Here is a 25,339-nt window from a genome sequence, read left to right as displayed (position 1 = left end):
GTACAATATTTTAATGTAATATAATAACAGTGTATTAAACAGGGCTATGGCTAAATAAGTGTAATTCATAATAAATATATAATAAATAATATACAATTTAGATTACTGCCTTAATATTACTTTGCTTTAGAAACCGTCATCACAGTTACCTATAGCAATCAATTTGATCTTTGCTTTCATCTTATTGTACTTTTGTTACTAAATGATTGCTTTTCCCAACTGCCCTTGTAAAATTTAGCACCTATACTTTTAATCAACCCTTTCAGCATCAGAAAAGGGGGTAAAGAAACAGCCACAAACCCCAAATCTAATTAATTTTAGGAGAAAATATGTGGGTAGTTGATGGCAGCCCTGCCCAACTGTCAAAGATCTGTGTCTCTCAGATGAGGCCAGCATTAAAGTCATCTCCAAAGCCCATTTTAGCAGAAAATTGCCTCACTGAGCTAAAAACCAGTTCCTGCTAGTCTCAGGGGTACAGCACTATCACTATAGCCTCTCTTTTTTTAATAAAATAAGTTTTATTTGGCAAATAATCTCTCTGAAGGGAAGATCACTTACCTCTCACCACAATGCTCACCAACTGAATAACTGTCACAGCGCTTTGGCAGTTATTCAGTTGGTGAGCAGTGATGTCAGAGAGTGAAATGTACCCTGTTCATGAGTGAGGTTTATATGCCATTAGTTTGCCCTTATATGTGCAGAACCTACACAGCTTATTGTATGCACAGAACATTGGAACAATACTTTGTATGTGTGACCGTTTGAGTCACTACATTTACTGTTCTGTTGGAAGGATCCATTAATTCATCAGCCATGGGTTATCTACCTGCTGCTGCTAAATCTGGTGTAACCAGGGCTCCTTAGCATGAATAGTGGGCAAAGATGGGGGTTATACTCAGGAGTAGAAAGGGGTTTGGCCTCAGATAATGAAATCTTATATACAAGTTATGTATGGGGGGGTCAGTTTTCTTCTAGCAAGGGTGCCGGTGGGGGTAGGAACAGTGCAGCTCATTGATTATTCTGACCAGGCCGCTTCATAGTTGGTCATTAAACTACTCAGAAAGTATAAACTATTGCATCTTGGGAAACAGGAAGTGTTTCTGCATCCAGAGAGATGTGTCAGTAACATAATATGTCACACATTTTACAGAGCTCCATAAAAAATATAATACCTTTGACACACACACGTATATAAATAGCAAAGGAACTGCCCATTGGGCACTCAATGGATTTTGTCAGTTTTAATTTATAAATAACCTGTGTGGATCAATGATTGTCCTGGGGACACTACCTGGGGACAACTACTGCTAGTATGTATTGTACTGTATGTTTATGCACACTAATCTATAAAATAATATATATATATATATATATATATATATATATATAAATAAATATATATATATATATATATATATATATATATATATATATACTGTATATATAAAGCAGGGCACTCACAGGATTTAAAAGTGTGGTGAAAAAGAAATTTGTTAACAAATAAAGTTTTTTTTTTCCACCATACTTTTGAGTCCTGTGGTTGCCCTGCTTTATATGACAGTCTATATTTATTCTCTCTAATAAGTAAATGCAGCTATTTTTTTGCATTTGTGCAATAACATTTTTAAATAAAATAAGGATTACAATGCCAACCAACTGTGTAGTAAGTGTAGTAAGTTGGAGAGAGGCAAAAAAGGAGAAAATACACTCTGGACCTGGATTTATAAACATAGGTGCTAAATTAAACGATCACAGTTACCTATAGCAATCAATTAGATTTGCTTTGCTTTCATCTTATTGTTTTGCTGTGTAACCATAAGGAGAAGCAGTTTTTTCTGTCACTTCAACAATTGTATTCAGTACAGCTCCCAACATGTACGCTACAGCCCCCCCCCACTGCACCCAAGGCAATTTTGTACAATATTTTAATGTAATATAATAACAGTGTATTAAACAGGGCTATGGCTAAATAAGTGTAATTCATAATAAATATATAATAAATAATATCCAATTTAGATTACTGCCTTAATATTACTTTGCTTTAGGAAACCGTTAATGGATCAGAGCTGGGCAGCCATTTGGGGGTACAGGGAGTCCAAGCCTAATGGGCCCATCATTTCTAAAAACAATAATTAAATACAGTCTAGTATACTATATATAAATATATATATATATATATATAGTAGACCAAAAAATGGATCGCATCACTCAGGACTTATGATAAAAATATTTAGTGATTTATTGGGTGTAAAATACAAGAACTGACGTTTCGGCCACAACAGTAGCCTTTCTCAAATATATATATAATATATTTAGCATATTTTGTATTTTACGGAGAAAAAAGTGTGTTTTCGATGGCAGCCCTGTCTAACTGCCAAATACCTGTGTCTCTCAGTCAGAGCCAGTCATCTCCAAAGCACATTTTTAGAAAAAAAATTATTTTCATAATACAATATCTACAGAAGATTCGATTCCTATATATTATGAGGCCAGGCCTATGGCAGGGTTTTGTACAAACTGAACAAGGGCTTACTCCAGGGAACAACACCACCTTTCCAATTACAGAAAGTTGAAGGTTCTAGTTCATCTACATTATCCAGATTCACTGCACACCCCACTATTCATATCTAGAGCTCCCCTGTTTGTCTTAAATAAGCCCTGCTATGTATAATTGCATTTTCCTGCATCTGCTAGGTGTCTGTGTATTTGTACTATGCATATTGTTATGTTGGGTTGAAAACCCCAACATACTGTTCTTCGACTTTGGCTTCTTCTTCCACTTCTTCTTCTTCTTAGCGCCCCCCCATTTTCTAAACGCTACTCCTCCTACAGTTTTATGGGTACAACACCCAAACACTTCTTCGCCCTATAGCGGACCAGGTTGCTTGTGCTTTTCTAAGCGATCCCGCCCCCCGTCTTTTTGTGGCGCCGCTCCGAACCCCCCAATTTTTCCATTGACTTTGACAGGGAAGATTTTCAAACTGCTGCCGCACGTGCAGCTTTCAAACTACACCCCCCAAACTTGAATAACATAATAATGGGGTCACCCCGAATGAAATAGCAACATTTGTTGGATGGCCAACTACAGCCAATCAAATTTCACCCATTGACTTTTATAGGGAAATTGAAACTGCTGCCAATCTTACAGCTATGAGGCCACACCCCCCAAACTTGAATCACATAGTTATGGGGTCAGCCTGAATGAAAATATGATGATTGTTGGATGCCCAAAAGTGGGCGGAGCTGTGAACAGCCAATCAGTTTTTTCCTATTGATTTGACGGAAATCCAACCTGCTGCCATTCTCACAGAATTAACACCAGGGTCCCCAAACTTTTTACACTTGGTCACTAGGGGACTGCAGTTTTAGTTTTGAAAAGTGGGCGGAGCCACCAACAGCCAGTCAAATTTCACCTATTGCTTTTTATTGGTTTGATGCCAGGGTTTCCAAACTTTGCATAGTCAGTCACTGGGTGACTACACATTCAAGTTTTTTTTTAAAAAAACCACAAAGTGGGAGGGGCCAACAACAGTCAATCAAATTTTACCCAATGACTTTCATGGGAAAATTGGATCTGCTGCTAATCTTGCAGCTTTGAGGCTACACCCCCCAAACTTGAATCACACAGTCATGAGCTCAGCCTGAATGAAAATATGATGATTGTTGGATGCCTAAAAGTGGGCGGAGCTGTGAACAGCCAATAAGATCTTACCTATTGACTTGGTGGAAATCCAACCTGCTGCCATTCTCACAGTAATAATGCCGGGGTCCCCAAACTTTGCATGGTTAGGCACCAGGTAACTGTGGTACAAGGTAAGAAAAAGTGGGTGGAGCCACCAACAGCCAATCAGAGTTTACCTATTGACTTTCAATGGGGAAATTCAATCAGCTGCCATTCTGAAAGTATTAACACCGGGGTCCCCAAACTTTTCACAGTTGGTCACTAGGGGACTGCAGCTTTAGTTTTGAAAAGTGGGCGGAGCCACCAACAACCAATCATATTTTGCCTATTGACTCTAAATGGGGAAATTCAACCTGCTGCCATTCTCACAGTATTAACACTAGGGTCCCCAAACTTTTCACAGTTGGTCACTAGGGAACTGCAGTTTTAGTTTTGAAAAAGTGGGCGGGGCCACCAACAGCCAATCAGATTTCACCTATTGAATTTTATTGGTTTGATGCTAGGGTTCGCAAAATTTCCACAGTCACTGCGTGACTTCGTACTCAAGGTTAGAAAAAGTGGGCAGGGCCGCCAAAAGCCAATCACATTTCTTTAATTGTTATCAGTGGGGAAATTTTAACTGCTGCCATTCTCACATGTTTAATGTCAGGGTCCCCAAACTTTGCACAGTTTGTCACTGGGTGACTATGTTTCAAGTTTAGAAAAGTGGGCAGGGCCAACAACAACCAATCAGATTTCACCTATATACTTCATATGTTTAAATTTAAACTGCTGCCATTCTTTAAATATTAATACTAAGGTCTCCAAACTTTGCAGAGCTAGTCACCAGGTAACTGCAGTTCAGAATAAGAAAAAGTGAGTGGAGCCACCAACAGCCAATCAGATTTTAACTATTGATTTTCAATGGGGAAATTCAACCTGCTGCCATTCTCACAGTATTAACACCAGGGTCACTAGGGAACTGCATTTTTAGGTTTTAAAAAGTGGGTGGAGCCACCAACAGCTAATCAATAGAATTGACACATGATCCTCAATCTTAATACTGAATTTTGTAATTTGGTTTATGGTATCTATTAAATCAGTCCAGTACTGACGTAATGCTGAGCATGTAAGCCAAATATGTGTATGGGTTCCTTCGAGATTGTTGCATCTCCAGCATTTATTGGAACTGTTCTGTCCCATGCTTTGTCAGATATACTGGTATTAAGTTCTCATTCCCATGCTAAGCAAAATGATCTAGGTTGGTGCTGTTCAACTTCTGTGGTAGCGACCAGACTTTTTCTGGCCTAAATGGAGGAGGGCACAATAAGACCTATGGAACCAAAAAGGACCAAATATATGGGGTCAAATTTGAACACATTAGGCCTGCTTATTGGCTGCTCTGAGATACTAGACAAATCGCAAATAAAGTTTAGACAGTTTATTGCATTCAATAAATTCAAGCCTTCAAAATGACTGAGGGTTATGAAAAAAGGAGAGAGGCACCCTAACAGAACTCAGCCATATGAATTATTTATTTATAGAATGTTTTTCCATTCGACAGACAGAGGAGAAACTCAATAATGTTTTCAGTCACGTTTGTAAATTTGTTACCAGAAAAAGTTGCCCACTAAGGAATACAGTTTCTCCACATATGGTTAAGGAGCAGCATTTGAATTTCCCTACCTGCCTGTCACATACAGGAACCTTGGAGTGCAGAGATAAGCAGTGTGTGTGGTACTGTCCTATTTATGTATGGGTGATACTTTTGTTCCATCTGATACAAAAAAATCATATCAGATCGCACATACATTAACTGTTATACAAGAAATGGCGTGTGATTACGTGTGTAAAGTACAATGCTCAATATGTAGGACAGAACTCAAGGAAATTAAGGTATAAATCCGTGAACATATATCAGATAGCAATATACATTAGGAAACTAGTGTTCTAGACACTTTCATTCATGTGCATTAGGGAACCTTAAATATTTCACAGAGCAGGGTATTGAGAGAGTCACAAAACATCTCTAACATTAGGTCTATCCCCCCTTGCCTTTTTTAAATGCTTCATGTAGAATTTTAGAGACGAACTGCTCCATAGCAGCACAGCGAAAAGGCAACTGGTGCTTGAATTCCTGTGTGCACTGACCCGGAAGTTGTCTCCGTGTTGGAGGACCTTCGGAACATAAGCTTTTTATTAGCATATGCAGTTTAAATTTATGTTTCTATTTCTTCAGAAGTTTGGGGGGTAATGTTGCGATCATAAATTTAAACTACATAAGCTGATAAAAAGCATTTTTTGCTGTTCGTGTTTAATACATTACCCCAATAGGTTTAACAGGTATGAAGCTATATCTTAGAGATATGCTGCTAGTCCAAATGAACCACTTACAGCACTCTGTCCATACTGAGCTTGCCGAGATGCTGCAACTCGTCTTTTAGTCTTCCCCCACCCAGGTACTCCATTACAAAGAAGGCATGCTGCTGGTTAGACAGATATATAAACTTAAAGGAGAATGCAAGTCAAACTTTAAAAAGCATACTGCCCAATAGTCCTCCTATTGTTTAGTAAAAACGCCACACTTTTGGCTCACCTAATCAAATATTTACTCAGTCACACTAACTTCACATTTTCTAGAACAGGCAGCCATCTCTAAAAAGGTATTCTCCCTTCCTTTCCCTCCTTGCTTCATACTGCACATGTGTTTCATTCCCTCCCCCCCTCCCCTCTGCCAGATCCGCTTCTGATTGGCTGGTGGGCATGTGTAGCTCAGAACAGCAGACAGGATCAAGTTACACACATGCTCAGAGAATAGGAAGGCTGCCGCTGGCAGCTACAGGGAGGGGACAGAGATTTCAGTGATGTCACTGTAGGCTTCACACTGCTGTAGGCTGCCAGCACCATATCTTAGAGAAGCAAGCAGGGATCTGGGAATTTAGATATGCAGTAAGTACTTAAAAAGAATGCCTTTAGACTTACTTTTAATTTATATTAACCTTTCATTGTCCTTTAATGAGCATTTTATCAATCACAGTATTATTAATATTATTATTATTATTATTAACATTTATTTATAAAGCGCCAACATATTCCGCAGCGCTGTACAATAAGTGGGTTTCATACATTGAACATACAGAGTAACATATAAAGCAATCAATAACCGATACAAGAGGTAAAGAGAGCCCGGCCCAAAAGAGCTTACTATCTACAAAGATGGTGCAAAAATACATAAAATCAAATAGAGAAAGGAATTCTCTATCTATGTCAGGAATACCTACTGCTGTAAGTGTTGCACAAAAAGAATAACATATATAATGTGAATATATGCCATCAGCTCATTAATATTGTTGGCAGTTCATGGTTCATGCATATTATTAATCCATGCAGGTAGAATGCAGTACTGGGTACAGTATATGAATCTAGGGAGTACAATGCAAGTAGGCCTTATATATATATATATATATATATATATATATATATATATATATAGTGGATAATGTAGCCCCTACTGTAATTTAAAGAGATACTAGAAATCACTGAGCAGTTATGTGATCAAATAAAAGAAAAAGGATGCAGGAATAGTGCTTTTATACAGCTCATGTGATGCTGATATAATTCATAATATCTTTAAGTCCTAGTATGGGGTACATTATTAATTATAATCTACAGCCAAACTTAGTTAAATGTCTCTCTTTCCCAAAACTCCACTCTCCTATCTGTACCTCTTCCTTCCCCACAACTGTTCACCTCAGTTCTGGTCCCTCCCACCCATCTATCATTTTCTATTCTGCTCCCTCCTTCCATCCATTTTCCTCTTCTATCTCCCTGCTTTTCCTGTCTACTTTATCCTTTATAGAAACTCTTCTTGTTTCCTGTCATTTTGCCCACCCATAGCTGCTATAGCAGATCAGAAAATGATAGGCAATGATAGAGAGCAACTTTAGGTAAGGGTGTTCAGTGGGAGACAAGAGAGGATGGAGACAGTGGCAAACAGTTGTGCTAGGGGGATTGCCGTGGGAAGATAGGTGGGTAGGCTCACTCTCACAACAATTTGGTATACACAATGATAAATGTTATAGGTGATATGTAGCCCTATGGTGACATTATGGATTAATTAATATTGATGGGAAATATCCTTGAGGCTGTGAAACACTGGGCAATCCTCTGGTACTTTGGCAGGTTGGTCCAACACTGCATCTATGGGACTAAATGGCAATACTGAGCCAAAATTATACCTGAGTTTGAAAATCGGCAGTGCCTTGCCAAAGGGATGGGCACCTAATGGAGAACCTCAGCACTTGTGCCTCGGTGTTAATGTGCTCGTAGCTGGTCTTCCGAGTTTTCTTAATAGATTTTATCGCCACAAATAGCACTGTGCCTCCAAGTTTGGTGAGCATTACCTGAGAAAGGCAAGAAAAGAGTCAATATATATTATTATGGAGCAGATTTATTAGAGTTTAGAGCTTAATACATAAAAACTCACACATTCTATTAATTTCTATAAGATTTTTAGAAGCATATTTATCAAATAGTGAACTCTAACTTTCACCATTGATAAATACACTTCTAAAAATCCCACAGGAATGAACAGAACATGAGTGAGTTTTTGTTTTAAACTCTAAAGTCACATTTTGCTAAAACTGCCCCTATGTGTTTAGAGCACTATGATGGAAAACACATTGATATATAGTTGGAAATTCAGATTTGGATTGCGTTTCTTTTGCATAGTTAGGATTTAAACCCTACACAAACAGCTGCACCTAATGGGAAACAATCACTTACTTTGCCAAATCCTCCTTTTCCCAGCACAGAAAAGATGGAGTAATTGGAGATGCTGAGTGGGTCAGGCCTTGAAGATTGAGCTGCTGGTCTCTCCGTATCAGCTTCTCATAGTGGGGAAAACAGATTTTATTTATAGTTTATGCAATAATAATAGTTGATTTAGAATTCTTTAGACACAGCTTGTAACATTATACTGTATATTATATTTGCTTCTGCTATATACTGCACTTCAAATACCTAAAACAAATGTATCCACCCTTTAACATAATTATATAAGAGAACCTCAGCATTATAGGCATTTCCACGGCAGTACAGAACAAAAGCAAACAACCAATTGGTTGTTCGGAGTTACTGCATCTGGGCAACATTAGTTGTGCTTATTATATATGTGGGGATAAGCTGACATACACTGAGAGAGTTCCCTTACAGTTGGTATAAGTTTGTGCCTATGCAGGGTCCGGATTTGTAATCCGGGTGCCCCGAGGCCGACCCCTGTCCTTCGCCCCTGCGCGCACATGCGTGATTGCAAATGCTGGGGAGCTTTACACTCTTGGCTTTCAGTTGATGTACACTGTTCCATGTTGCTTGCTAATTGGTTGCTTTTGATTTTTTGGTGCAATTTAGCACCTTTGTTGGTGCAATTTAGCACCTTTGTTGGGAACAGAGCCAAATACAGTGATTGCACCAGTAAATTAGTGGCAGTTGAGAATAATGCTGCTCCTTTTTGCATTTTAGTAAAATATGTAGTCTATACAGGAAGGTTCCCTAAATGTAACAGGGAGGAGAGAAAGCAGAGACTCCTTATGGCTTGGGGGTTTATATATAAACATATAGGGGCACATTCATTAAAGTACAATTGGGTCCGATTACAAAAAAAAGGCACTGGCACTCACAGCTGCAAATGGGAAATCTTTATTGCGGAGGTGCTTGATCAAGCATGGGGTCACTTTGCCCTGAAACGTTGCATCTCCGCAAAAAAGTTTTCTAAAGGGCTTTTTTTAGCGTCAAATTTTAAGGGTGTGTGAGGAAGATACCATTGCAGCACAGAGCCAGGTACATATCTCAACCTGGGCACATACTGGCCATACTCTGCCTGCCCTACCCTGTCTGTGTGTGCCATACTCTGCCTGCCCTACCTTGTCTGTGTGTGCCATACTCTGCCTGCCCTACCTTGTCTGTGTGTGCCATACTCTGCCTGCCCTACCTTGTCTGTGTGTGCCATACTCTGCCTGCCCTACCCTGTCTGTGTGTGCCATACTCTGCCTGCCCTACCTTGTCTGTGTGTGCCATACTCTGCCTGCCCTACCTTGTCTGTGTGTGCCATACTCTGCCTGCCCTACCTTGTCTGTGTGTGCCATACTCTGCCTGCCCTACCTTGTCTGTGTGTGCCATACTCTGCCTGCCCTACCCTGTCTGTGTGTGCCATACTCTGCCTGCCCTACCTTGTCTGTGTGTGCCATACTCTGCCTGCCCTACCTTGTCTGTGTGTGCCATACATGTTTAAACAATAAAAGGGTTTACAGCGTGAAATTGAGATGTGAAGCATGCAGGGGGCCAGTTAATCTCAGTACTGATACCATTTAAAGCTTACACAAAGGTAAGCAGTCACAGCAGCCAGACAGGTGGAAGGCCACGCAGAGGGGGGCAGCACTGATCTAGGTGATGGGGACAGCACTGATCTAGGTGATGGAGGTATTGCACTTAACAAGAGTTTATATGCTTTGGAGAGTGGTTTGTCTATCTTTCACAATCCCGTCATTATTCGCTCCCACGGATTTAATGGTCTATTGCTTAGATTTGTTGGCTAATAATTCAGATTTTGAAAAATAATGTCCTATTTCTTTGTAATAATAAAACAGTACCTTATACTTGATCCCTGCTAAGATATAATAGGGTTGATTCACGAAAGTGCAATAAGCGGTATCTACCGGTATCTACTTGGGGCAGGCAGAAAATTGTGGTTCGTTAGCTTTTGGCAACACAATATGGACTTTGCAGTGGGATTTTTTCAAGTATGTGTTGGCCTAGAGTGATGTAGCCTCCAGTTTGCAGGGAAATAGTCATTTGCAGAAAAGTAGTTTTTTACGAAAGTAATGATTACATGTGTTAAATCACACGCAACTATAGCAATCGGCGAAATAAATTGCGCGCAGCGGGAATTAACGCGTTCGTGAAAAACAACGCAAGAAAAACGCTCATCGCCACTTAAATAACGCAAGCAACATCGCTTATTAATTAACACAAGTATCCTATAGTGAATCATGTGTTAAGTCGCAAAAAATAAGAAACGATAAAATTTTTACCGCATGCTATCAATAGCGCTCGTTTTAACGCACTTTAGTGAATCAACCCTAATGAATCATTATTGGGGGCAAACAATCCTACTGGGTTTATTTAATGGTTAAAAGAATTTTTTTAGTGGACTGAAGGCATGGTGAACAGCTCCCAGAAAACCCCCAGATCCCAAACATTCTGAATAACAGGTTCCATGGCTGTTTAACCAAGAATCTCATTTTATAGTAATTATATTTTTTTAAAAAAAAGTATTTCTAAATAATTGGAAATCTTTTATTAATGTATTTGGCTTAGAATTGCATTTACTTTTGATATGCAAAAAAGGACTAATCCCCCCTCACCCTTACAACATGAGTAAGGGGGAAATTGCAGTGATGCTATTTGTTCAGCTATGCTGTATGCTAATTAAGAAATCTGCATTACTGCTCGTTGTGTTTTTATCTGCGTTGGGAAGACTGTTCTGCTTTACTCCTCCGTCAGAAAGCAATAACTGTAATAAATAGGTCCCTTGAAATTTGGTAACTAATCCATTAGCTTTCTGAGGTCTGCTCACTTACATAACACCCCCGAGGCCTGTTTGTATGTTGCTCTCTGTTAATAATGAAATTGTGGAATGGAACATATTCCTCATATGAAGTCAATGAATATTCATAGAGTGCACGGCCAGATCCACTACAAGCAGGGCTTACATTAATTAAGGGATGTTACTAGACCCCCATTAAGTAAAAAACATAGAGCACTGAAACTGTCAGACATTGCATGAGATACTACCCACATGGGATCAACTAGTTCCATCAGTGGATTCTTCCTTAGTTTGGCAGTATGCAATGGAACGCCTACTGATCTATTAACATTCATTGTGTGTATCTTGCCAGAACATACCTATTCTGAGAGACTGAACATATAGACTGAGAGACTGAATATATATATATATAGACATGAGAGACTGAATATATATATATATATACAGTATATTTTTTATTTTTGCTTGATTCAACCATTTTATTTTTTCAAACAAAATTCTTTTGTATTCACTAGACATATAATTATTTTCCCCACAATTCTAGGTAATTGCGGCCTTGAGGGAGCAATGTGCCTGATGCATTAAAATTTGCGTACTTGCTTCAGTGCATATTGGACACAATTGCACTGAAGATTTTCAGAATGATGTGTGTGCCTGAGTTAAAGGGGTTCTTTACCTTTGAGTAAACTTTTAGGGCTCTGACACACGGGGAGATTAGTCACCCGCGACAAATCTCCCGTGTCTCGGGCGACTAATCTCCCCAAATGCCATCCCACCGGCGAAAATGTAAATCGCCGGTGGGATGGTAAACACGGCGCAATTTAACTGAAATTGCGCCGACGCGTATGCCATCCCACCAGCGATTTACATTTTCGCCGCGAGATTAGTCGCCCGCGAACAGGAAGTTTTGTCGCGGGGGACTAATCTCCCCGCGTGCCAGAGCCCTTAGTATAACAGAGCAACATTCTAAGACAATTTGCAACTGTCTTCATTTTTTATTATTTGTGTTCTTTTTAATTTATTAATTTATTTCACTTTTTCTATACCAACTCTCCAGTTTGGAATGTCAGCAGCTCTCTGCTTGCTAGGGTCCAAATTGCCTTATCAGCCAGGGAGTCATTAGGAGAGGATGTAAATAGAAAGTAAGTAATAAAAAGTAACAATTACAATAAAATTGCAGCCTCACAGAGCAATAGTTTTTATGGCTGCTGGGGTCAGTGACCCCCATTTGAAAATTGTAGAGCTTCAGAAGAAGAAGGTACATAATTTAAAAACTATAAAAAATAAATAATGAAGACCAAATGAAAAGTTACTTAGAAAACTATAAAAAATAAATAATGAAGACCAATTGAAAAGTTACTTAGAAGGGAATATTCTATATAACATATTAAAAGTTAACTTAAAGGTTATTTACCCCTTTTATTGACGCAACCGATTTCGGAACCCTGGAGCTACTTCGGATGTAAGAACCTTCAGTGAATAGAAGTTTTCACACAAATATTGCAGCAAACTTTTATTGCTTTTGCCCCTTTAGGACAGGGATACACACGGAGATTAGTCGCGCCGCAGATGACCAATCTCCCCGCAATGCCATCCCACCGGCTAGAATGCAAATCGCCAAAGTTTCCTCTCAAGGCAACTTCGGTGACTTTGGCAAAACGCGGCGCCACTTATGCCATCCCACTGGCGATTTACATTCTAGCCGGTGGGATGGCATTGCGGGGAGATTAGTTGCCCGCGGCAACAGAGATTTGTCACGGTGCAACTAATCTCCCCATGTACCCCTGCCCTTAAAGGACATGTAAAATCTATTTCACTGGAAGGTGCCAAAATGTTAGGCACCCCCCCATCCCCCAGTGAAATAGTGAATAGCCCCTGCGTGTTTATTCAAAATATAGCAGCAACATTGCAAAACTATGAAAAAAAAGTGAATCTATTTCACTGGGGGGTGCCTAATATTTTGCCACTCCCCAGTGAAGTGCATTTTACATGTCCACTAAAGGTATCTTACAATAGTCACAGTACTCTTTCTCACACCCATATAGCCTAGTAATTCCAGGATTAGGGTCCATCAGTAATATTGTGTACATTTAAATACTACTTTCACTTGCTTCAGTGCATGTTCCTCTATATTTGTGCCTTGTGCCAAAATGCTGGTTTGTAGAACAAAGGGCAGGTTGCAAAATACAGGGATGCAGGGGGTCCTGGCATTAATACCTTGTTACTTGAGCTCCCTCTCTATTTTGTACCTACACATGCAACTGAATTACATGCAGTTCCTGGCGATGGGTATTGGTGTGCCAGAAATACATAGTAACATAGTAAGTTGGGTTGAAAAAAGACATACGTCCATCACGTTTAACCATAATGCCTATATATAACCTGCATTATTTCTATTTGATCCAGAGGAAGGCAAAAAAAAACCCATCTGAAGCCTCTCTAATTTGCTGCAGAGGGGAAAAAATTCCTTCCTGGCTCCAAGATGGCAATCGGACCAGTCCCTGGATCAACTTGTACTAAGAGCTATCTCCCATAACCCTGTATTCCCTCACTTGTACTAAGAGCTATCTCCCATAACCCTGTATTCCCTCACTTGCTAAGAAGCCTTCCAGCCCCTTCTTAAAGCTATATAATGTATCAGCCAGCACGACTGATTCGGGAAGGGAATTCCACAACTTCACAGTTAATTAGCATGCCCATTAGAAAATGGCATGTTGCAGCATTTGCTATTTTGTGTGTACCCATTATTGCACTAGAATTCTGGGGAAAAAACTGTGTTCTGGAAAAATAAATGGCAATTTCAATTGGATTAGTAAATGAGTCCTGGAAAGGGAAAATATACTCTCTCTTTCTCGTTTGCTTGTGTATTCCTGTGGGAGCTGTGTATGTCCAGACTCATCATCTGACCTAGCTGCAAATGTGAGATAAGGTTGCACTATTCAGCAACTTTGGCCCAGTCTAATCAGTTATGTGAGAAACTGTGTGCCCATTGATTTAAATAGAGTCTCAAAGAAATCACAGAGCAAAAACTTGTGAACAAAGCCAGTTCCATGCTTGTAAGTATTACTTGATAGGAAAAGATTATTTTAATAAGAAAGTTTCCCCATGGAGTGGCAAATATGACTGGCTGCAAATGGGCAGATCTGAGGTTTGGAGACTTCAAGAATATTACTGATTAGAATAGTTTTCAACTTTTATCTATTTCATATAAGTCTGTATTAAAATATATTACATAAAACTGACCATATTTAAACCATTGTTTCCTATAATTAGCACATTTCCATGAAAAAATATATTTTCACTGATAGTGATATGTACCACTTAATAATTTTGGCATTTTAATTCTGAACCTCTACCTCATATGTGGCTCTGTGCTGTCACACAAACCAGAATCATACAGTACATATATACTAGGCTACATCAGCCAATAAATGGAAATAGCTAAGTCATGCACTCATTCACTTGTAAAAACTGCAGATTTGTCCTGTCATGTTATCAGTGGCATACTGAGACACAAAGACAATTACAAAATGGTGGCACCTGGTAAAAGGGAAATATTTATTAATATGCATTTGTCAGCTTGTATGAGTCAAGCTGAGGTGTAATATTTAGAGATCATCATCATTTGGGTGTTATTCTTAAGGCACAAGTGTGCTGCACGTATAGACACAACCTCTGCTGGGGAACATGGAATTACTGTTGCACAATGGCACTTGGTGAAAATATGCACCTGCAAGAAGCATGCTTAGGCACAAGTACCTTTAATAAATAGCCTTAATACATATATATATATATAATATATTATTTTTTCTTTTTCTTTTTTAAACTCTTTTATACACAGTGCTAGGTATCTTCTCAGTCAGTCTGACATTGGGGTTCTTACAGCAGTACAGTCACACAGCTTTTTAGTTCAGGAGCAGCTTGAGAATCACATGTACGTTCCCGATTTAAAACATTTTTATCCTCAGATTTGGGAACCAGGTTTACGCAGTTTTATCTTCCCCCATTAATATTCCAACACACATGGTGCAATTGGCCTAATTTCAGGAAACTTACCTCTGTTTTATAATGCAATGGTGTTTCAGTAGCCCAATGAATCATTGGCACAATTTTTTTGTATTCGGACCTATCATACTTTGATGAATGTGCCCCCTAGATTTACTCTACATTATGCCTGCACCTGAATGAATGGAATACGCTCGGGTGCAGGCACGTGTAGCAGATATCCGCCAAAAAACGTATCTTTGGCAGATATCGGCTACATGTGCCTGCACCCGAGCGTATTTCATTCATTCGGGTGCAGGCAGAATAATGTACAGTGCAACCTATGACACAATTTTAAGAAATTTCATAAAACCCACAAAGTTAAGCAAAGCTTCCCAGTTTGGTAGTTTGGAGTAGAAAGATAAATGTACTCAACTTGAATTCATGTGTACTTTCCAAAAAAATATGGTGTTCTGGGGTTAAATGACCAAGTCAGTGTGTTGTTCTTGTATTTATGGCAATTATGAAAATTCTTAGGCACTAATTTTTTTTGGGGGGGGTTCTCTACATGCAAGCAGTGCGCTTGATTTGCAACAGGCAGTGAGTGTCAGAGAAAATGTGTAGGGACTGCCTTCATTTTAGGACCTCTACATATAGAGTTACCACCAGGGACAAATTTATATATAGGCAGTTGAGTGCCTGTGCCTAGGGCAACAGCTTTAAGAAAGTTGCCCTCAGGTGACTACCTAATAGATTAAACAAAAATAAAAAAAAACTCCCCAGCTGCCACCAGACACTATCTGCATAAATCTGATGGTGGAGCTGGGAGGGGGGTGAGGGGTTGGGGAGTGAGGGGTCCACGGGTAATCTTTGGCGGATATGACATCATCGTTGTGGAAATGACATCACACACAGGCATACTGGTGAAGTCACTTTCGCAGTCTGAGGGGCACAGTCAGTCCTGGTGCTTAGGGTGGCATCAGACCTAAATACAGCTCTGGTTGGCACCTTTTTTGGAAAAAAATACCAACATCACTGCATCAAGCACCATTTTTACTGGCCAATCTGGTAACATACTGGCCAGGTGGCACCCCTAGTTACTTACTACATATGAATATAAGACATCAAATTGCTCAGAAGTCATATGGTATATACAGTATAAGCATAGCAGTTTAGAAGAAAGGCATATTTATCCAATATGTGAACTTTCCAAAAATACCACACAGTACATGATTTTCTGGGGTCAGCTTTGCTTTAGTAGCATTTTGGCCTTGCAAGCTAAAGTAGCTGTATGACTTGTATTTTCTTATATATTTCCTTCTCTACACATCATTCATATTTGTTGTTACAGGAATTACACGTTTGGGTAGCCCAAAAAATATTATGTAGTTTCACTATTTAAAGTATGACATATAAAACACTATTTTGGAGGAGCTGAACCTTAGGTAAATTTTGGGGTTGTTAGAATTTGACAGCCCGCCAGTCAGCTTCTCCTCCTGTCACACACAGAGCGGGGGGGGGGGGGGGGGGGGGAGAGGGGCGGGTATCGCGATGCTTCTAAGCGCACAGCTCAGATACACAGAGAGGGAGAGAGAGCAGAGGCAGCCCGGAGCAGCCACACAGCCACACAGAGCATCATTGGGACGAGCTGCCACTGCATGAAGAGCTGCAAAGGGGGAGGTGGTTGAAAGGAAGGGGAAATGCAGATCTCACCACAGTCGGTTTAAGCTGAACCCTATCAGCAGATGGTTGTGTGTGTAGGAGCAGAGATCTGGATGTGCTGGCTTGTCACTCGGGCACACACACAGGCAGCTGCACTCGGAACCCCAGCCTACCCCTAGTAGCACCCAGGTGTCCTGTGCAGGAAAGACCCTTATTCAATGAAAGGTGCTGGTTGCACAGTGCGATCTGTTGTTTTGCTGCTGCAGCAGAGAGACTGCTCCTTCCAGCTGAGGATCTGTCTATTCTGTGTGAGGCTGGGTCACTGATATCTGTGGGCAAGGGGATTACCTGCCCTACATCTGACCGGCAGCAGGTCCCTTACTGACACCTCACTGGGATCTCTTACACCCCTGTGGAACTTTTGGGGTGCACTCTTGAAGCCAGAAGTCAACATAAATGGGTGAGTTAACTGGGACACTGTTAGGCACCCACATTTTCTTGCTATTAAAATTGTTGTTTATATTTATCACCTAGTGACTGGCGGGGAAATATCACAGCAATACAGCGAAGCCTCAATTACACAAACCCTGATTTTAAACTTTCCTTTATTTTACACCATTTTTTGGGGGCCCCCAATATATAATACATAATTAATTTCCCCAATTTTACATTTTGCCCGATTTTACACCATTTTTCTGGTCTTCTGTAAAATGTGGGTTTTATATATATATATATATATATATATATATATATATACACACACATATATATATTTAACTGAAACTTCTAGTTGCTTTTAGTGCCCTGCAGCTGTTGTTCACACCACACTTTGGCTGTTGGGGATGCTCATATTCTATTGGAGTTGAACAAAAGCTTGTAGGGCCTCAGGTTGGATGTACTCTGAGTATTTATTTTGATACAGTCACACTAGCTGCAGTGTGATGGTACTGCTGCCTCACTCAGGTTTTCTATTGTTTGTTGTCTGCACCACGACGGAATGCAATATATGTCTGTAGGCACCACTCCATTACAGGGCTTCAATTGGTCTTTCAGATTGCAAGCTTCTTGTGCCAGCCTGTTCATTACAGAGTTGCATTTGTCTTCAAACCTTATGTTTCAATCCCCTCTCCTTTTAGATTGTAAGCTCTTTTAGGCAGGGCCCCATTTACCTCTTGTATCAGTTATTGGTTGCTTTGTATGTAATTCTGTATGTTCAGTGTATACACCCATTTATTGTACAGCACTGCAGAATATGTTGGTACTTCACAAAAACATGTTGTTAATAATAATAATAATAATAACTGAATAGACTGTTATATTGTATTATACTAATTATCCACTGGTGACATATATACTGGCAGTGAATGTATGTGATGCTAAGGGTCTGTCAACTGGCCATTACATTGCAGGGCACTGCATTTCTATGGCACACCAAAGGTTAAAGCCCCTCCCTTCAGTGAGAGGGTTAATATATAATCTAGTTGTACATTAAGTCTATTAATAAAGCATGGAACAGTATTGCTGTGATGCTCTCATTGTTTGTGTCATCATGGGCACAGCAGCATTACAACATGGTTCCTGGAATGTGCTTGAATGAGGGCAGCTAGCAGAATATGAATCTAGCAGCTAAATCATGGTGCCAAGCCACAGCTGCCTCTCTGTGTTAAATGTTGAGTAAAACATGCAGTTTGCCTACTGCCTATGTTAATGCCTGAACTGTATTTGTCTTCTGGTGTTTGTGTCATGCTCTCCTTGCCAAGCAGTGAATTTATAGGAAACTGTAATGTCAACACAACATGCTCAGCTGCAAATGGGGAAAATAAATCGACTAAAGTTATAGTAAAAACCTGTACAGGTATGATATTTGTTTGGGACCTTGGGTTTTCCAGATAAAGGATCACCCCATAATATGGAGTACCATGCCTTTAAAACATTTATAAGATTTGTTTTCCATGTATGGATTTAGATTGTACGCTCCACTGTGCAGGGACTTATGTGAAAGATGTATAATGTCAAAAAACCCTGCAAAATATGTTGGCACTGTATAAATAGAGAATAATAATAATAATAATGGATGCTTAGTTATATCATGCAAGGTAGCCTGATTTTATATTAAAAAATGAAGAATCACCCATTTCAGAAGGACACTATGTGAAATGGATAGATACTTTTTGGAACAATCTGGATACTGGGTCTCTAGATAATACACCCTATACCGGTATATGATTAGTTTAGATGGCATAACTAGTGGCCACCGTGTTAAATGGGTAGTATAAGAATAAAAAAAGAGAAAGGTTGACTGATCAATGCCACTTGTGCAATAATGCTATACAGGTATAGGATCTATTATCTGGAACCCAGTATCCAGAAAGCTCTTAATTATTAGAAGGCCCTCTTAAATAGACTCCATTTTTATCAAATAATTAAATTTTTTTAAATTGATCCTTTTTCTCTGTAACAGTAATTGATCCCAATTAATTTGTAGATTGTAATCTCTTTTGGGCAGGGCTCTCTTGATTGCTTTATATGTTACTCTGTATGTCCAATGTATGAAACCCACTTATTGAACAGCGCTGCGGAATATGTTGGCGCTTTATAAATAAATGTTAATAAATAATAATATATATATATGTATATCTTTATTTATTAAACGCTACTTATGTACGCAGCGCTGTACAGTAATAATAATAATAATAATAAGATATAATTAATTCTTATTGGTGGCACAAAAATCCTATTGGGTTTAATTAAAGGAGAAGGAAAGGCTAAACCACTTGGGGTGCCAAAATGTTAGGCATGCCCAAGTGACTTTAATGGCTTACCTTTTACCCAGCGCTGGTGCCCCTGTTAGGAGATAACCGCACCAGCCTGGGGTTGCTGTGAGCGTCTCCTCTTCCTTCTTCTGTCTTTGCGCGCTTGCGCAGTAGAGTGAAAAGCCGAAATGTAACAAAAAAGTCAGCTTTTTAACTCTTCTGCGCATGTGCTGGCCCTGGGATTCCGAAGACAGAAGAAATAAGGAAGAGGAAACACCCACTGCAGCTACCCCGGGATACAAGGTAAGCAGTTAAAGTCACTTGGGGGTGCCCCCAAGTGACTTAGCCTTTCCTTCTCCTTTAACGTTTGAATTATTTTTTAGCTGACTTAAGGTATGGAGATTCTAATTACGGAAAGACCCCTTATCTGAAAAACCCTGAGCATTCTGCATAACAATTCCAATACCTTTAATACATTGGAATCCCCAGATGCACACATCTTTATGAAATGTGGCTATCTGAAAATATGTCTGTGAAAAATACAGCTTTTATGATCACTAATGTTTGTTTCTTTTTTTCTTGTATATTTTTTAATGAGATACATTTGGAAAAGGCAGTGGGGTTTCTAATGAAACACCGGATATGCTAATATAGGAAACATTATGCCTGCCTCAGCAGTTTCCTACACTAATCAGTAAGGATATTTTTTATATGCTGTAAAGCTGTAAATTAGGCTATTCACATGTAATTTTCCATTGCCATCTTTAGGGAGATTAGCTAAAATTCTGATGGGGAATAAATTAACATATTCCTGTCACAGCCTAGTTTGAGAGTATTTAAACTATGCAGATTGTCTTTTTGTGCTCCCTTCTTCTGGTTCTGAGCATGACCTAGGTAAGGCATCAGGAAATGAAATGGGGTCATAGACAAGTACTTCCTGCACATTTCTGTCCAGCGTTGTTAAGTTGTTTTATATCAGTATACATATAGGTATGGGACCTGTCATCCAGAATGCTTGGGACATTGGTTTACCATAAGAGGATCTTTCTGTTCTTTGGATCACCATACCTTAAATCTGCTAAAAAATAATTTAACAACATCAAATAAACCTAATAGGATTGTTTTGCCTCCAATAAGGATTAATTATATCTTAGTCAGGATCAAGTATAAGGTTCTGTTTTATTACAGAGACAATGGAAATCATTTTAAAAGATTTTAATTATTTGATTAAAATGAAGTCTATCGCCTTCCCTTAATTCATAACTTCTGGATAACAGATCCTGTACGTATGTAAATCTTTGTCTGTTGCAGCTCTAGTGAAGAGCAGTTGTGATAATATTGTACCCTTATGAACAGGGTTGAACTGGGCCCTGCATTCCCCAAGGTGCCCCTTCCGGCCGCATCACCCGCACCCACCGCAGGGCCCCTGCCGCCCCCCCCCACCCTCTGCAGGGGACCCCACCCGTCCGACATCCTCCCCTGAGCGTGCGCAAGTGAAATGTCGGGGAAGCAGCAACAGGGATCGGGTCTGGACCACCGGGGCCCACTGTGTTTTTTCCCACTTTTTTCTCCACTTTTTTCCATTTGGGCCTTGGCCCCATATACTGACACGACATGAAGGATTGTGCCTAGGCTTCAGCTGACATAAGTGAGGGCTGCCATGTATTATCTCCTTCAGTGCTTCAGTGTATGGGGATACAAATACAAGACAAACAGTTCACCATAACTGCACAGGTACAACTGCATATTGTTAGGATACAGTAAGGCGAGGGCCCTGCTCAGAGAGTTTACAATCCAGTATAACAGAGGTATAAACCTATGTAAGCAGCAAAGACAGGTAGTGGGTTTTATAACTTCTCTAAAAACTTAACTTCATAACTCCACTAAAAGCTATTTTTGCATAATGAAATTAATTATATTTCTAAGCAACTTTCCAGTATACATTAATTACTGTTATTTGTAAATTGAACTGAAAGTGTTATTTATTTATTCCTTTCTGTTCTGTAGTCCTGTGGTTACCTAGCTGCTATGTCAATTAAGGAGTCATAACCAGAATCGGAGAGAATATGGATAGCCAGACAGGTGCTGCTTTCAATAGCAATTCATTTGTAAATACCTCTAAAACCTCTGAAAAATGGATAATTCCTGTATTTGGCAAAGGTGCTTAGGATGACATTAAAAAACCCAAACTATCTTCAGTCAGGAAGACTTTGGCTTGTTGCCTTCTCCATCATTCTGACCACTGTGTGTTTCAGTAATTTATGATGAAGGCAAATGTTTATGTAGGGTGCTGCATTGGTACAAATATTATAATATTATAATATATACATGTTACTATGGGCTCATTTATAAACAGTGGCCAAATTTGCACCTAGGCAGTAACTCATAGCAACCAGTCAGCGAATATTTTTTTTTTAGCCAGCTGCAGGTTGAACACTGAAAGCAATCATCTGACTGGTTTCCACTGGTTACTGCCCAGGTGCAAATTTGGGCAGTGTTTATAAATGACCTCTGACGTGTCTTTTTGTGACGGTGTACTACCCCTTTATATCACATTTAGTTAGAACAGAGAGTCCTGCTAGCTGTGACCACCCATGGGTCATGCTTCCTGCTTAATCTGGTCTCATGGCTGTGAATTGGCCAATTGCCTAGGTGCGGTCTAACTGTTCAGTGACCAAAATGATCAGATATCTCTGGAAACTGGGCTATGAGTAAGCAAGTGTATTTAAGTAACAAAAAAGTATCAGTTTAATCAATGTAACACTGGCCTAAGAAGTGGAATGTAGACCCAACGACTGTGGGGGAGACCTGGGAGGAGAGGGGGTGACTCGGCATAGGGGTCATGGGTGTGCACATGGGGGTGCAGGGTTGCTACTTGTGCCAAGTTCATGCTGTGGGTGGAGGAGGGCCTAACATTTTTCATTTTGCTGAAGGGGCCAGAGCCAGGAAGTTAAGTTCAGGAATTTAGGTCCTAAATTTAGATGACCAGGATCGTTCATACCTCGTTCTTGGTTTGCAGGCCTGAAGAAAACTATTGAAGGGGCCTCCCATAGAACTTTGTAGAGCTGGTTAAAGGCTTTATAATAGGCCAAATGTGCTGGTCCGCATATTGCAGCAGTAACAATAATAATAATTAACATAGTGGCAGTCAAATACGAGAGGTAATAGGCTTTTGCTTCTCAACTCTTCTCTCCCACAAACTAACTGCTCGTCACCTATTCACAGTATAATCTCCTAATTATAATTTTCTCTAGGTGACTTATATAACACGTGTTTAAATAAAGCTACCAAGGATCAAATCCTTTGCTACCAAGGATTGATCCACCTGCAATTTGTAAATCCGTTTCACTCATTTTTACTGGTGCCTCTTAAGGCTATAATTGCATCTTCTTATAATGTTTTGCCATAGTGTTTGCCTAACAGTCTGAGGGTTGGAATGTCACAATGATTGATAGTTTGTGCTAGTGTGTGACCTGTTGTGGGGGACATACAGGAGCCCATTCAGACAGTCTGCAGCTTATCTGCCTGTGAATGGTGCTCTGATTGGCCTGCCTGACTAATATCTGGGTAAAAATTGGCCATATATCGATTGGGCAGTTTTAAAATATTGTCTGGGTGTGCTGCACATCGGCTCATTGATACAGTCCTTGCTCTGACAGCCTGCATTCCAGTGGCTTTAATCCAATTGTTTGGTCTGACATTGCCCTCCACAAGGTGTCTATATTGAGGAAAGGCGTGAGGCGTGGTGCCATTTCACAATAGATAAATGAAAAAATAATATGTATGAACTTGCACTTCAGCCTGTTATCTATACTTACTGGCTTGCAGGCAGACTGATTGGATCTGAGCAGTTGAGCTATTTAATGTATGACCAGATTTTACAAACATCCAACCAATCTACCTAGACGACTGACTGATAAAACCAAAAGTGAACCCAAGTGTAGATATTTCTACAGCAGATGAAAGGATAAAGCATAAGGAATGTAAAGGCTTTGTGTAGGCTTCCTCTAAAATCCCTGTTTATTATCCAATGAAACAGACACGCTTTACTTGCAGAATGGTCACAAGTTTTTAATCTTTATTTAACATTTTAACAGGTTATAAAAAAACTTGCAACAAATATATATTAATGTAACACTGACGTCAGAAAGCAGAAGTGGAAAGAGAAAGAGAGAGGGGAAGAAAAAGGGGACAAGAGAGGAGAGGAATGAAAGCACAGTGACAGAGCCGTTGGGCTGTAATGTGGTTTCCTTTCCATATCTCAGTCATGCTTCACAGCTACAAAATGACTTGTGAAAAATAGTGTGTCTGAGCTAACAGCAGGCAGGGCTTCCAGGTCTGTGGGCTTCTCGAGGGGCCTCCTGACTCAATTGTCATATGCATTCCTGCATGCCTCCCATTGTATGAACCTGTACAATAAAACCAATTTTTATGTTGTTTGCTCTGTGCATTTAATGTTTTCTTTTTAAATTATATTGCTCTGTGCCATGAGTTTCCAGCCTTTCATGGTAGATATTAAAGGTAAAAACTAAGTAAGGTCTATGTAAATACAACCATAGGCACTCACAGAAATGCTGCACTGACTTCTCTGTCAAAAGATTAGTTGTGTCTGTAATTCCTGTGCCAGAGACACGCAGCTTTCTGCTCTCTCCTGCTCCCCCCGCCCTCAAGAATGATAAGAACTCATTCCCCCCCCTTAGGAATGTGGATCTGAGCCAATCAGCAGGAAGCTGACGCATAGGGGCTGATTTACTAACCCACGAATCCGACCCGAATTGGAAAAGTTCCGACTTGAAAACGAACATTTTGCGACTTTTTCGTATGTTTTGCGATTTTTTCGGATTCTGTACGAATTTTTCGTTACCAATACGATTTTTGCGTAAAAACGCGAGTTTTTCGTATCCATTACGAAAGTTGCGTAAAAAGATGCGCATTTTTCGTAGCGTTAAAACTTACGCGAAAAATGCGCAACTTTTCGCGTAAGTTTTAACGCTACGAAAAATGCGCAACTTTTTACGCAACTTTCGTAATGGATAGGAAAACTCGCGTTTTTACGCAAAAATCGTATTGGTAACGAAAAATTCGTAAAGAATCCGAAAAATCGCAAAACATACGAAAAAATCGCAAAATACCGATCATTACGAAAAAAACGCAATCGGACTCCATTCGACCCGTTCGTGGGTAAGTAAATCAGCCCCATAGTCTTACACACTGAGCATGTACACTTGGTCTGGGTGTCGCGCAGGAGTGAGGCATTATGGGGACTTTCTTTACACAGCTCAGCATTTTTTCTTCCTGTTTGTTTCTGATTATTTGAACAGATCAAATATGGGGAGACTGAAAGAACTGAAGGTATGCCTGCAGCTTGAGATTAACTCTTTATTAGCCTTTCTTTCTCCTTTAATGTAATGGTAACACCAAATTTTTTTTTATCCCATTTTAGTAAGGTATTTAAAAGGTATTAACACTTAGAGGCCCATTTATCAACATTCTCATTTTTGTAGTTTTAAAGCCCATTTTCACAACAATCATGAATGCCAAGTGATCTAATTAAACAGCCTTTAAAAAAAGGACAGAAAAAACACGGAAAAGTTAAAAAAAACCATACATTTTCTGCATTTTTTTCAACTAACGGAGCATCTGTAAAATCCCCAAACCTTCTAATACAACAAAGCA

At 39.7% G+C, this 25,339-nt stretch overlaps 1 protein-coding gene across 1 annotated transcript in view; it reads left to right on the top strand.

Moving 5' to 3' along the window:
* Positions 1 to 16,830: 16,830 nt before the first annotated feature.
* The window catches only part of sh3kbp1 (SH3-domain kinase binding protein 1), a 189,059-nt gene continuing 180,550 nt past the window's right edge, over positions 16,831 to 25,339 (top strand). The window contains exon 1 of the mRNA XM_002935188.5: positions 16,831 to 17,370. Coding sequence (XP_002935234.3) covers positions 17,367 to 17,370 — 4 coding nt within the window. The 5' untranslated portion in view covers positions 16,831 to 17,366. The remainder of the gene's footprint in view (positions 17,371 to 25,339) is intronic.

The sequence above is a fragment of the Xenopus tropicalis genome, chromosome 2 (assembly GCF_000004195.4).
Source record: "Xenopus tropicalis strain Nigerian chromosome 2, UCB_Xtro_10.0, whole genome shotgun sequence".
Lineage (NCBI taxonomy): Eukaryota > Metazoa > Chordata > Amphibia > Anura > Pipidae > Xenopus > Xenopus tropicalis.
Note: the sequence above shows the minus strand (reverse complement) of the source record. Positions and strands in the feature narration are given on the sequence as shown.